Raw genomic sequence first — 13,120 nt, 5'->3', positions numbered from 1 at the left:
TTCAACAGTGGGAACTTCATTAGCATATAATGGCAATCAAGTTGTGGAAGCTGGACAATCAAGAATATCTCCATATGTGATCAGACCATTTCCTAAGGCTTTGCCACGCAAGAAAACAGGTGGATGGAAAAAAGGAAAATCTGTGATCATGACAGACACGCCAGAAAAACTGGCAGTTGAAGAAGAAAAATCCAAAACAAAGAACAAGAATAAAACAAACAAACAACAAGAAAAGAAGGCAGAAGTCATACCCATAAAAAAAAAAGTGAAAAGAAAATTGGCTTATTCAAGTTCGGAAGATGACTTCGGCGTAACTGAACAAGATACAGATTCAGAGAATGAAACATTCAAAAGTCTACTGCAAGACACAGTAAGAGAAGAAGAAATTAAAGAAGAAAGGTCATTAGAAGAGAACACAGTGAAAGCAGGAGACTTTGTCTTAGTTAGATTAATGGGAAAGAAAAAGATTTTTTATTGTGGCTGAAATAAGTAATGCCGTTAACAATTCAGAATATCAAGTGAAATATCTAAAGAGAGTAGAGAAAACTAATAAGTGATATAGAGAAAAAAACTCCCCCAACCTATTGCAGTTGGAGGTTCTGAAAGACAAATTTCACTCTTGTCATTCAGTGTTGATTTTAGTTCACTTAATGTACATTAAGTTAGTAAGATATTGTTTAATATTTTGACCTACTAATTGCCTAACATGTGATCTTTGTAAAGATTCCTTACTTTTTTTAACTTAACTTACCTGTTAATACCATTAGATTACTTTAAGTAAAATTAGGTTATTCATTTAAAGTTTTCATTCAGGGAATACTAATTGAAAATCCTATGTCCAAAGGTACAATACAAATGTCCAAAGGTACATGTATATAATGTACCTTTGGACACATTGCACCTTTTTTTGTTTGTCTTAGAAAAAAATAAAATTTTAAGAGATAAGTTTTGGGGAAAAAATATGTTTTAACCTATGAAAACCAACAAATATTTGACTGTAATCAGAATTAAAGTATTGTAAAAACACTTGTAGAAAAAATGTTTTTTCTGAAAATTGTCCATAGGTACAACACTCTCCCCACATTAAACATCCAATAAGCTGCCTGTAGGGTACATTCACATTCTCTCCCGTTGGGTGTGGGATTGCATCATGTGACATTGGTGTTTGCATCCCCTTGCATTTTTCCATGTTGAATTTCTGAAGTATATTTGTAATCAGATGTCTTTGAGATATCGTGATTTTTGTCCCATCATTTACAATTTCCATGCCCAAAAATGAATGTAATTTTCCCAAATCTTTGGCATTAAATTCATATTTCAGGTGACATACAGATTTCTCTATTTCTTCAATGGTACCAACAAGTAAAATATAATCTACAATGCAAATTATTAAATACAAGTCTTTCTTGAGATAAAAACAGGCATCACTAGCAGAACGTTCCAATCCTGACTTAGGTAGTCACAAATATGTGAATCTGATTCCAACATCTTGGAGCTCCTTTAAGACCATACAGTGCTCTCTTCAGTTTTAATACTTCAGCATCACATACAACCCCTTCTGGTTTCTTAATGTCTTGATTTAGTTCTCCATTGAGGAAGGCAGTGGGAATATCCAATTGCCTCAGTTCAAAGTTATTTTGCAGTGCAAACGATAACAATGCCCTGATCGTTGTCATCTTTGCTACTGGAGAATACACATCGTAGTCACAATTTTCTTGAAAACCATGTGCCACCAATCTTGCCTTTTTGAGTCCATTTGTTTTGTCTGGAATATCCATTTTGTGTCAATAGATTTAACTCCCTCTGGTAACTTGGCATGTTCCCAGGTATGGAAATTGTGAGCATCAAGCTCGACTTCTACTGCTTTTTCCCAGCCATTTCCTGTTTCAACTACTTCAGAGAATGTAGTTGGGTCACCAGTCATCAAGCAATACGCACTATACAATTCATATTCACCCAGTCTTCTTGGTAGTGACGTGGTCCTCCTTTGTCTTTCTGGTAGGTTGCTCATAGTCGTTCTCTGTGAATTGTTGTCAAATCCTCTAAAATCTTCACTTTAATCCAGGTCCACATTTTCCTCACATCCATCAGTTTCTTCCATACTAACTATTAGGTTAGGATTGACAGTTACTTCCTGTAAAACCACATCTGTCTCATCAAATGTAACATCTCGTGACACTCCTACACAATTTTTTACTGGATCCCACAGCCGGAATCCATTCGGACTATATCCGACCATCCTCACAGGTGTTGCTCTTGATTCCAATTTTCCTGTCTGTGGCAACTTGACAGCCCAGGCCTTTGCACCAAAAATTCTTAACTTAGACAGATCAATCCTTCCATAATACACACCAGCTGGAATTCCCCCACTCAGCACTGTTGTAGGTGACCAATTAATCTGTTATGCAGCTGTTCTAATTGCTTCGCCCCACAGAAATTTTGGCAAGTTAGTCTCGACGAACATGCTTCTAACTTTGTTAAGTAGAGTCTTGTTCATCCTCTCACTTACTCCATTGCTCTGTGGACTATACGAGGCTGTGTACTCTAATCACACACCTTTGTCTGAACAAAAGGATTTTAGTTCATTGGATGTGAACTCACCCCCATTGTCACATCGCACACGACTGACAGAACCTCTCCCAAGCTGAGAATTCAACTGGTTGATATACTTTATCAAATTTTCTCCTGCCTCCGATTTGTTTGCAAGCAAGTACACAACAACAAAATGTGAATAATCGTCAATAATAGTTTGATAGTACCTCTCGCCGTCCTTTGTTGGGAGGATTTACTGGCCCCCCCACATCAGTATGCAGAAGTTCTCCAATTCTCTGAGACCTTGGTACCTTGAAGTGAGGAAATGGTTGTCTCTCCGCTTTTCCTTGGCGACATGAGTGACACACTTTGTTTGCAGTTGGCAGGCCCATTGACGTCAAGCTCTTGCGGTTCAAATGTCCGAGCCTCCGGTGCCACAGGTCCTCTACTTCTGCCAGGGTACACTTTTCAGCTTCCCTAAGTGAGAAACTTATTACATACAGTTTCCCAGCCAACTCACAAGGAATTTTCAGATCACTATCATCTATTATTTCTGCCACATTTTCATGAAAGATCACCCTTTTTCCAGACTTTACAATCTTCACAACAGATAGTAGGTTCATTGTCAGGTTAGGGACAATAAGTGCTTCTATTTTTATGACTAACCCATTCTTGTGAAGCCCAAGGGTTCCTACCTGTGTCGCCATCAACTCTTCGCCATTTGCAACTCTGATATTTACCGGCTGCTTGAGTTCCTTAACCTTAGACATATGATTTTTCATGTGCTTTTTCTTTCGAAGACGTTACTGAGGGCGGTCAACATACCCCGGGCAGTTTCACAGTCCCGAACATAATCAATATGATGATCACTCACACAGTTTATAATGATATTCTTAGCTCGTCTGTTTACAGCTTCAGCCTCTTCTTTCTTGGTCGAATCAGCCGTACATATATCCCCTTCTTGATTCACAATCCACTTTAGTCCCTTTTCGTCCAATAGGCACAGAACACGGTATTTCCAGTTTTTAAAATTGGTGTCTGTTAACTGTGGATATGAAGTTGTACTGATATTAGTTGCCATGCTTTCAGGCTCGTACACACTCGAAACTGTTTCTCAACTACGGCTTACAATACCGGCCACGACTTCAACATTAACAGGCCGTCTGTTTATCTGTTTCACTGAGTTTCTGGGCCCAAAACCTGTTAAACTTATTATTAATGGTTAAATAAAACATCCTGGTAACACAATATAACCACATTTATATCCTCCATTTCCTTGACTCGTTGCCACAACAAAACCAACAACTTCCAGTGCTGAAAACACAAACAAAGGTTAATTCTCTACAGATACAAAATGTTTGCATGTCAAATGAATTTCGAAAATGGTTTTTTTTTTGTTCCTAACATTTTTTCTAACCATTCTATTCAAAATAGGTACGTAACTGCAACACTCGTAGTTTACCAGTAGATTAGCATTTTATTGACCAACTAAATACATTCCATAAACTAACTGTAAGCAATAACTAGATGTAGGCCTACTAATTGGAAGCAATTATGCCAACGGTAGGAGTATTTGTGCAACAGGGTAATATACAGTGTCTGATTAGCGATGCTAACCTTTGTTATGTATATCTATATTATTTAGTAGGTTTTATTTATTTTGTGAAAACATAGTTATCACTTAGAGTGGGATACTTCAACTACATTTCAAACTGTTCGGTTGTCTGTAATGTGAATATAGTGACGTATATTTGTGTTTTGCTTTAATAATAGTGTAGCCGAGACTGTTTTCCACGAGAGATTGCCGTAACTGTTATGACCGCCCTACTGTATGCTTGACACTAGCTTCAGCTTGATCTAGTGGTTCCCCTGAGATCCTTAGGAATATAACAAAGCCGATACTTTTATTCAAAAAGACAGGGACTTTAATGTCAGTTTGTTATGGCAGGGGCCAAAACTGTTTACCACCATAATTTATTTTCCATTTCAAGCGAATAATGAAGAATATTGAACAATATTCGTAAAACCAATCAGGGTAGTAAACAGTATTGGCTCTGGCTGTAATGTACTAACAGTCAAGTCCCTATCTTCTTGAAAACAAACTCAGCTATGCAATATTACTAATGATGTCAAGGAGATCTTAAGGATTTCAGTATCAAACTGCGGCTAGTATTAAGTAAACAGTAGGGTGGCCACAACAGGATCAGGATATCTATTATGGAAAACAGTCTCGGCTATGCTAGTAAAGCACAACACAAATTATTGTGTCACTATATTTACACGAAAGGTAGGTAATATTTACAATAATTTTGAAACAACCGTAAACAAATAAAATGGACTGAAATGTTATGCCTAACCTAAACATTAATAGGAAATTTCTGCAACACAGCTATCTGCTACTGCAAAGTCGTTTTACACAGTGATTAGGAAAAAGTTAAGAATATAAAAAAAGTTTTTCAAATTTTTGCTTGCCTTTGTTTCAATATACCGCTGTCATAAATATTCACCCAAGCAAATGCATACAGCACCATTACATTAGATTTCAGTTGTATCATGCTCTCAGATTAGGTACTCATACACCACTTTGACAACATTGTATTTTTGTGTGTAAAATTCTTATCATAAGTTTACAAGTAACGGTAAATATGTCGTTGAGCGGTATTTGCGAATAAAAATGTTAAAAATCCGAAAATACCTTTATTGTATGCTCTTCAACTTCCTCTTTTCATTAAAAGCGGCGGAGGTAATAAATTCCAAATACTTTAGGAGATATAGAATTTTTAAATTTCATCATATGTAGTTCAGCGGTATTTGCGAAAAAAAAATTTTAAAATCCGAAAATACCTTTATTAAGTTATATGCTCTTCAACTTCCTCTTTTCATTAAAAGCGGCGGGATAAGAAATTCCAAATACTTTAGGAGATATCACCGTTCTTATTTTGCTATACAAGACCTGTGTAATCATTAGACCGTCGCAATTTTTGTTATTGTCATGTGTTTGTGAATGCCTAATTAATGAAAATGGTCGATTAGGTCAGGTCAGTTACATTATAATTACTTTGAAACAAAGCGTACATTAAAAATAATATGAATTAATTTCAATGGTTCTTTAGTTTTAAAGTATTTATAATGTAACTGACCTTACATAACAAACCCGTAACAAAGGATGAACAGTAACAACTCACGTAAATTTTTTTTGTTACTTATTACTTGCGCAACAATATCAAAATTACAAATAAGACTTTAAAATTAGAAACGTTAAAAACTCACCTAAGTTTGAGGCGGTAATTAAACACAGTTTTAAACAATAAATGAACTAAATAATCACGTATTGGTTCATTTGAATTCTGGCCTATCCTGAACAATCACGTGACATCATTATCCAATAAAAAAAGTAGATACTCGTAAACAAGAAACAATGGTCAAGCCACATGAATGCTCCGGTATTGTGATGAAATTTAAAAATTTGATATCTCCTAAAGTATTTGGAATTTCTTATCTCCGCCACTTTTAATGAAAAGCGGAAGTTGAAGAGCATATAATAAAGGTATTTACGGATTTTTAACATTTTTTCTCGCAAATACCGCTGAACTACATATGATGAAACTTAAAAATTTGATATCTCCTAAAGTATTTAGAATTTCTTACCTCCGCCGCTTTTAATGAAAAGAGGAAGTTGAAGAGCGTACAATAAAGGTATCTTCGGATTTTTAACATTTTTTTTTCGCAAATACCGCTCAACTACATATTTACCCAAGTCTCCTTGCAATGCGAACAGCGCACCAATAGGCGGTACAGGTGGGAAGACGAGAGTACCGCCAGAACCACCACTGCACCATAGCAACGTCCACCATGTTTCACGCATGAGAAAAATTAGGGTTTTTAACCATTGGGAAAAAAAAACACCAGTTAGTCTTTGTTGGGATAAGTAACAGACAGAACCAATGTGGCCCTTAACTTGCTCAATGTAAAAATAAAGAAATAACTTTCAGTGTTTTCTGTCTCTGATTCTCTTACCGGAGGAAACATGTTGTACCAAAGGAGGTAATTGTAAAAATAAAAATAAAAAACTTAAAATTAACTAAACAATTGTGTTGAATAGTAATTTTGCTGCAAATCATAAAGGTTCTACAGACTATACTCCACTTTAAAATGAAGTATTTGCCTGAAGGCAAATAAATGCGCATAATGAGCAAACGCAAAAGAAAAAATTGTTACTCAGCTACAATATAAACAATACACCCACAGCTGAATGACTCATAATACAGCCTTCATTTCTTGTACTTACAAAACCCTGTTGTGCTGTACTGTGAAAGAATTGCTGCCATTTTAAAATATTAATGAACTATTAAAATAAATAATAAAACTCAATGTATCACATTATTTATATTTACTGAAGCATAATCTGAACTACATGACTTTACAGAAAGCTCAGTAGTTAAAAACCAAACACAACTTCCAGTCACTACATGTTAACAACATAAAAAGTAAAAAAAGGTGTAGAAAATTATTCAACATTGCTAAGGAAAATATAATATTTTCATTAGTTGAACGTTATAAATTTTAGATTTAAACTGTATTTTCAATGTTATAGTACTAAATAAAAGTCTAAACAAATAATTTTTAAATATACTTGTTTATGACGGCCAGTTTAGCCAACTTTGGACAGGATGTTTGTTTACATTTCGCGAACTATCGTAATCAGGGAAAACCTGTTTGATAGCAACTTAATTTACGTCATGATAAATTGTTGTGCTGCCGCAGTCTTGAGAACAATACGGTATCTTAGGTGTAGAAATATCACGTCAATATATTGTTCGCTCCATGGTGCAACCGTGCAACTTTCACAACAAAGAAACTTTAACTGTACCCGATGTAAGCACGGGGACACGGCATTATTTATTATGGTGATAATTCAGTCAGTGTAATTGAACATGCCGCTTTTTAAAGCCACTTTAAAGGAAGTATGAAGATTTGACGCCATAGTAAATAATATTTCAGTTTAAGAACTTGTAGATCTGCAGTTTTTGATACGTCCTTTAACTTCTAGCAAAAAAGTTCTCCCAGTGTGCCGGTATAATTATGTGCGGAATATGCACAGCTAAATTTATGTTAAATGCGTACACGTAAACAAAGGAATAGAAAATAAAAATGAAGGCGTAGCTTTGTCAGGAGAAAAAAATGTAGGGCAGGTGGGGGTAGAGGGTTCAGTCTGATCAAGGGATGATGTGGAGGCAGAGGATATGTTTGCTAGGAAAGGGCATTATAAGGGTCAGCCAGAGTGATGTAGGACAGAGCGTTGATGATATATGCTGCTGCAGTCTTGGAGCCCATACTTAACCTGAGACCGGAGAGGTGCAAATGTTGGAGGGCAGTGAGATGGGCTGTGGGTGTAAGTGAGCGACAGATACATACTGCACCTATGTGATGGTAAAAAAACCATAGGTGGGGTACACAGCAGGCAGTAGGTTCATATAAAGGATGGTTAAGCTGTTTTGATTAGGGGAGCTAGGGAACAGTCATTGGAGAGAGACAAACTAAAAGAAGAGACCATGAGTGAGATGTAGAGGTAGGCACACACTTATTAGGAGGTCTGCACGAGAGTGGTTAGGGTGAAAGCATTTATGCACTAACTGCATGGTGAAAATGAAAAATAAAGGACACAAAGGGATGATTTTAGGACCTTGATATTCCAGCTAGTTAATTATTCAAAAATGATGTTAAATATGTAACTGTGATGTTAAACTGTTTGATTGCACTTTTCCACAATACTCTAGCATATCATTACTTATTAAGTAAATAGTCTGTTGAATTCTTAATAACTATTCTAATTTGCAGATTTAAACCATGGTGAATATGAGTGGAAGAATCCAACATCTGAAGAAGAAGTGTATGTTATTCTTATTAATTAGTCAATATTAACTAAGTTGTACATTTACTGTTGATGTCTTGACACCAGACTGTTGACTTGTTTGTCATTTGCAGGGTGCATGTCACGTTCATAGACAAAGATGGCAAGGAAACCAAAGTGAGGGGCAAAGTCGGTGACAATATCTTGTACCTTGCTCATAGATACGGCGTTGAAATGGAAGGTTAGTTACCTTGTAAAGCTTAAGCATAGATTAAATTAATAATATTGGAAATACACACCTGCAATTGGGCCTTCACCTGATGGCACTCTCCCATTCCTTGTATAGGTCCTTTGTACCCCTCACTTCGAAAACCTTTTCTACAGCCCATTCCACTCCTGCCTTGTACTCACCAGGAACAAATGCTTTCCTCTTTCTGTTCACCTCCACTGCCTTTGTATCTTCCACTCACTACTGAGGTCTGTTCTCCATCTGTACTCACCTCTTCACCAAATACCACTTGCCCCTTCCATCACCTGGTACAGTCTCATCAGCTGTTCTAACCGCCTTCTCCCCTGTAGTGTTTCCCACCCCGGCTCCTTGATCATACCACCGATGGAGTATGTCTCTCCTTCTCTTCCCCTTCCGTTCTACACATTCTCAATACCCTCTGCTGTGCACTGTACCTTCTCCACTCTTCTTTTTCCGTTATCAGGTACAGGTCCCAATTGTTGCCACATACTCCATCATCGGCCTCACTTCCTGTCAAGTGTGTTAATGTATCGTTATCTGCACAAGAGCAAAAAAAAAAAAAAAAGTTACTGCTGAAGCAAGAAATAAAATGTCTCTGGCATATTAATAAGATGTGAATAGTAAGGTTGCACAGTAGTACGATAGATGGTGAAAAATTTGAAAACACAAATTAATGACCTATTTAAAAACTTGCGATTTTTACACTGTATGACAGATGTTTGCTTTTTTTCTTCGGTCCTGTTCTCTTCAATGTCCTGCCAATCAACCTTATCTCCCCTCCTTTACCAACCGCTTCTCCCATCCCAGGTTGTTCTGTAGCGACACCCCTAGGTGCCCTGCCTCCTGTACCTTCCTTAAGAACTGTTATCTTCCTTGTCAACCGAACCACTTTGGCTCCGGAATACGGCGTTTGGCAGGAGTAGTTTCGTGGAAACGGAACTGACGTCAACAGGCCCCCCCACATCATTCTGTGGGCCCCGTTGCTAGAAGGCATTATGCCCCCCCCCCCCCCCTTTTTTTTTAACAGAGATAAAAAGAAAACTTTTTTTTCCTTTATGTACATTGTTTTAGTTATATATTTTTTTAACCTTTTCACAATTATTTTTAAAACACATTAAAACTAGTTTTAAGTCAGTGTTTCGATTGTGAACGTAAATTTATTTTGAATAATGGCAAATAAATGAGTGTAAGTGTCCTGCACTGCCAACATGGGTGTCACTTCAATTGGTGGTGGTTTTGTTACCCACAGTTGTAGATTCAGACACGTTCTGTACACACGCAGCATATTCCGAAAATAATATTACTCTGGTGTGATATTTCATTGGTAACTGAATTCAGGCCTTTACTGTTTAATATTGTTTTCTATGATTTATTTAAAATTGTCTACTTTTAGGGTTTTAAGTTTTTTTTTCTCTTTCCTTCGCATCAGGGCCCCCTAGACCCGTGGGCCCCGTTGCCGTAGCGACGGTAGCACCGGCCATGTGGGGGGCCCCTGGACGTCGATAAACGGAAATGTGACCCGCGTGTAGCGACAGTGTGGAGACGCGTGCTTGGTCTCCCGCAGGGGCGTGCGAGGCGTCGCTGGCGTGCACGACGTGCCACGTGTACGTGCAGGAGGGCTTCCTGGGGCGACTGCCCGCCGCCGAGGAGAAGGAAGAGGACCTGCTGGACCTGGCGCCGTTCCTCAAGGAGAACTCCCGGCTAGGTGCTGTCGCAGGGCCGAGCTCACACCTTCATTAACTACACGTTCTCACAGGGCCGGCGCGTCCGTGCAGGCGAACTAGGCAACCGCCCAGGGCGCCAAGTAGCTGGGGGCGGCGCAGCACGACACATAACAGCTCATATCATATGTTTAAACGATTATTGAAACTAGACGAAAATGGATTTTTGTAACAGTTTGAAATGTTTATATTGATATAAGTAATTATTTAAAGTCCACCACGGTGACCTGTTTATGATTTGTAATAAGTAAAAAAGTAAAAAAAAAACCAAAAAAACACAAGCCTGCTTACATTTGATTGTTGACAAAATCTTAGGCTTACGTGATGTATTTTGAGGCAAGGAAAAATTTTTTTAGGGTGTCTGGAAGGGGGGTGGGGGGCATTAAGGTTTTTCGCCTAGGGCGCCAATTTACCTTGTACCGGCCCTGCGTTCTCATTCGGGTTGGGCCGATCAAATACTCAAACACCATTCGAAGGATTCAGTATTCAAGAAACATATTACAGGAAAATAAAAGTAAATTAAAAATATTCAACACTGATAACCCTCTGAAGTTTATTTGGTCCCCAAGATTATGTAATTTTAAATTGTGATTATATGAATATAATTATTATAATTATATTGGTTCTGGAAACTTAAGTTTGTGAAACAACCATTTAAAAGGTAGACTGTTGCGATACCATGGTTATAATTTTTTTTTTAAATTTATTTAACATTATTTTATTTTTGACACTTGACACTTAGATTTAAATTTGAAGGGTTTATTCGAGGAACTCTAATGTGTTTCCAGATAATTGTAATTTGATCCATCACTAGTTTTTAATTTTTTTTTAATACCCAAAATTAGTATCTATTGAGAGTATTATAACAGTTGTCATTCTGACAAACAAAAATTCAATGCTAAAAGCTAATTATTCTTAGGAGATACTATTCGTAGCAGTACCTATTCACTATTACAAAGCATTCCATAAAAGTATGTGCTATTCTCAAAAGAAACAAACATTTTATTATTAAATTATAAAAAAATTGTATCAAAAACAGTGGAATCCAAGAGAGCATCTTTCAATTGTGTCTACTTGGAAACAAACAAAAATTTATCAGATGTTGCTCTTGTGAAAAATAACAGTAAAACATATTTCCAAAATCCTCATTCAAAATACGTTTCAGATATATTTTTAAAAATTTAACTACATTACAAAGGTGTATCTAAACTTTTTTTGCTCTTTGGTGTATATCTGGAACAGATTACAATGAAACAGGAATAGTGCTAATGTCAGAAATTGTGCATTGAAAAGAGAGTGTGAATGTCCGTTTCAATGCACACTTCAAACTAGGATCAGACACCTCAACCACTACAATGCTTAGAGCCAAATTTTTCTGGCATTATAAAAAAAGCTAAGTTTGTCATTAAAAATGGTGGATCATCTCATCAAAAAAATTGAAATTCATTTAATAATTACATACCAATCACAGTTGCATTGATTAAGTGCAACAATTTGTGTTAAGACACTTATGTGTAGATAAAACCATACTTACAATTAAAAGTTAGTTTTTTTTTATTTTTATTTTTAACAAATTTAATAGTCAAAAATTTTAGAATTAATTTTTAGGAATGGTCTTCTTTTGCATTGTGCACAAATGAATTAAATGACTTAAATTGTGCCATATATCACATTTTATCTATCAATACTTTCTACCAACATTTTGTTTTAGATGGTTATTCATAGAATGCCATGTTCTCTATATGTATCAGGTTGTCCACACAAATCTGAAATAAAATTTCCCCAACTTTCATGACAAAAATTTTCTTTTAGTGTTTTTTTTTTTTTTAATGATTTACTTATTTTGCAAATTTCTGAAAGAAAAAAGATATAGCCTCCACCATTCCCTTAGCTAGCCTAGAATTATATTTAAAAAAAAATGACAATTCAAACTTGCATACCCCATTTTATAATTTGTAGTACTAAAACACCATATGAAAAACTTTCCTTCACAGTCTCGGTAATGGCAAACTAGAGGATGAAATTTTCTCTTCGTATTACTATCACAAGAATTTTCAATGACCTTTCCAGGATTTCAAGTAAATTTTCTGATTTATTACAACTTCTTGACTTTCCACAATGTGGACATCCTGTATTCCTTTTTTTTTTTTTTCCCCCCTAATTGTATGTTATTTATTACAGCTGTACACAACCTCACGTGATCACCTGTTGTGTTTCAGGTTGCCAAATCATTTTGCGAAAAGAACTGGACGGCATAGTCGTGAGACTTCCACAAGCGACGCGCAACTTCTACGTGGACGGACACAAACCGGCACCTCACTGACAAGGGCTTGCTGTCGGCGCGCGACTGTGATACAGTGTAACATTCTCAATTAAGTGGTGTAAATATATGCTTTGTATTTGGTTTCGATGTTTTGATGTGCCAAAAGAACCTGCAGGGGAAAGTCACCACACAGCATCTATTGCAATACACATTTTATTTTACCTTTTGAGCACCAGATTGTGGCATTGGACGTGGCTGCTTTCAACAAAACTAAACACAGCACACAACGTATATTCCTGTCAAGTGTGTTAATGTATCTGTAGTAACTTTGGGCTTACAATGTACAAACTACACACCAGTCTTTGTTTTGCCGTGTGCCACCAGTCTCCATCCCGGAACTGTATGTCCGGACGTGCGTTGCCAACCTGGCAGCGCATAATATACCACAGTATCGTTATCTGCACAAGAACAAAACTAAAAAAAAAAATGTTACTGCTGAAGCA

General features: G+C 36.7%; 2 protein-coding genes across 4 annotated transcripts in view; one reads left to right on the top strand and one right to left on the bottom strand.

Moving 5' to 3' along the window:
• The window catches only part of LOC134542129 (ubiquitin-associated domain-containing protein 2-like), a 36,076-nt gene extending 29,062 nt beyond the window's left edge, over positions 1-7,014 (bottom strand). The window contains exon 1 of the mRNA XM_063386095.1: positions 6,821-7,014. Within this exon, the coding sequence (XP_063242165.1) occupies positions 6,821-6,860 (40 nt within the window). The 5' untranslated portion in view covers positions 6,861-7,014. The remainder of the gene's footprint in view (positions 1-6,820) is intronic.
• Positions 7,015-7,193: 179 nt separating this feature from the next.
• Positions 7,194-12,758, top strand: LOC134542128 (adrenodoxin-like protein 1, mitochondrial). Of its 3 annotated transcripts, none has more exons than XM_063386092.1 (5): positions 7,194-7,407; positions 8,371-8,422; positions 8,518-8,624; positions 10,198-10,338; positions 12,574-12,758. In XM_063386092.1, exons 1-5 carry the CDS (start codon positions 7,203-7,205, stop codon positions 12,675-12,677), a joined length of 609 nt encoding a protein of 202 aa, XP_063242162.1. In that variant the 5' UTR covers positions 7,194-7,202; the 3' UTR covers positions 12,678-12,758. The 3 variants fall into 3 exon arrangements, with proteins under 3 accessions (XP_063242162.1, XP_063242164.1, XP_063242163.1); XM_063386094.1 differs by having other exon boundaries at positions 7,209-7,439; XM_063386093.1 differs by lacking the exon at positions 7,194-7,407 and adding an exon at positions 7,499-7,517.
• Positions 12,759-13,120: the final 362 nt, after the last annotated feature.

This window comes from Bacillus rossius, assembly GCF_032445375.1.
Source record: "Bacillus rossius redtenbacheri isolate Brsri chromosome 4 unlocalized genomic scaffold, Brsri_v3 Brsri_v3_scf4_2, whole genome shotgun sequence".
Taxonomy (NCBI): domain Eukaryota; kingdom Metazoa; phylum Arthropoda; class Insecta; order Phasmatodea; family Bacillidae; genus Bacillus; species Bacillus rossius.
The sequence above is the reverse complement of the archived record's forward strand: the minus strand, read 5'-3'. Positions and strand labels throughout refer to the sequence as shown.

Excerpts from the sequence above, each read along its gene's own strand:
- LOC134542128 (XM_063386092.1), top strand. The coding sequence starts at position 7,203 with ATGTTTGTTTACATTTCGCGAACTATCGTAATCAGGGAAAACCTGTTT. Across the intron at positions 7,408-8,370 it reads AAACTTTAACTGTACCCGAT|ATTTAAACCATGGTGAATAT; the intron begins GTAAGCACGGGG and ends TCTAATTTGCAG. Across the intron at positions 8,625-10,197 it reads ATACGGCGTTGAAATGGAAG|GGGCGTGCGAGGCGTCGCTG; the intron begins GTTAGTTACCTT and ends GGTCTCCCGCAG.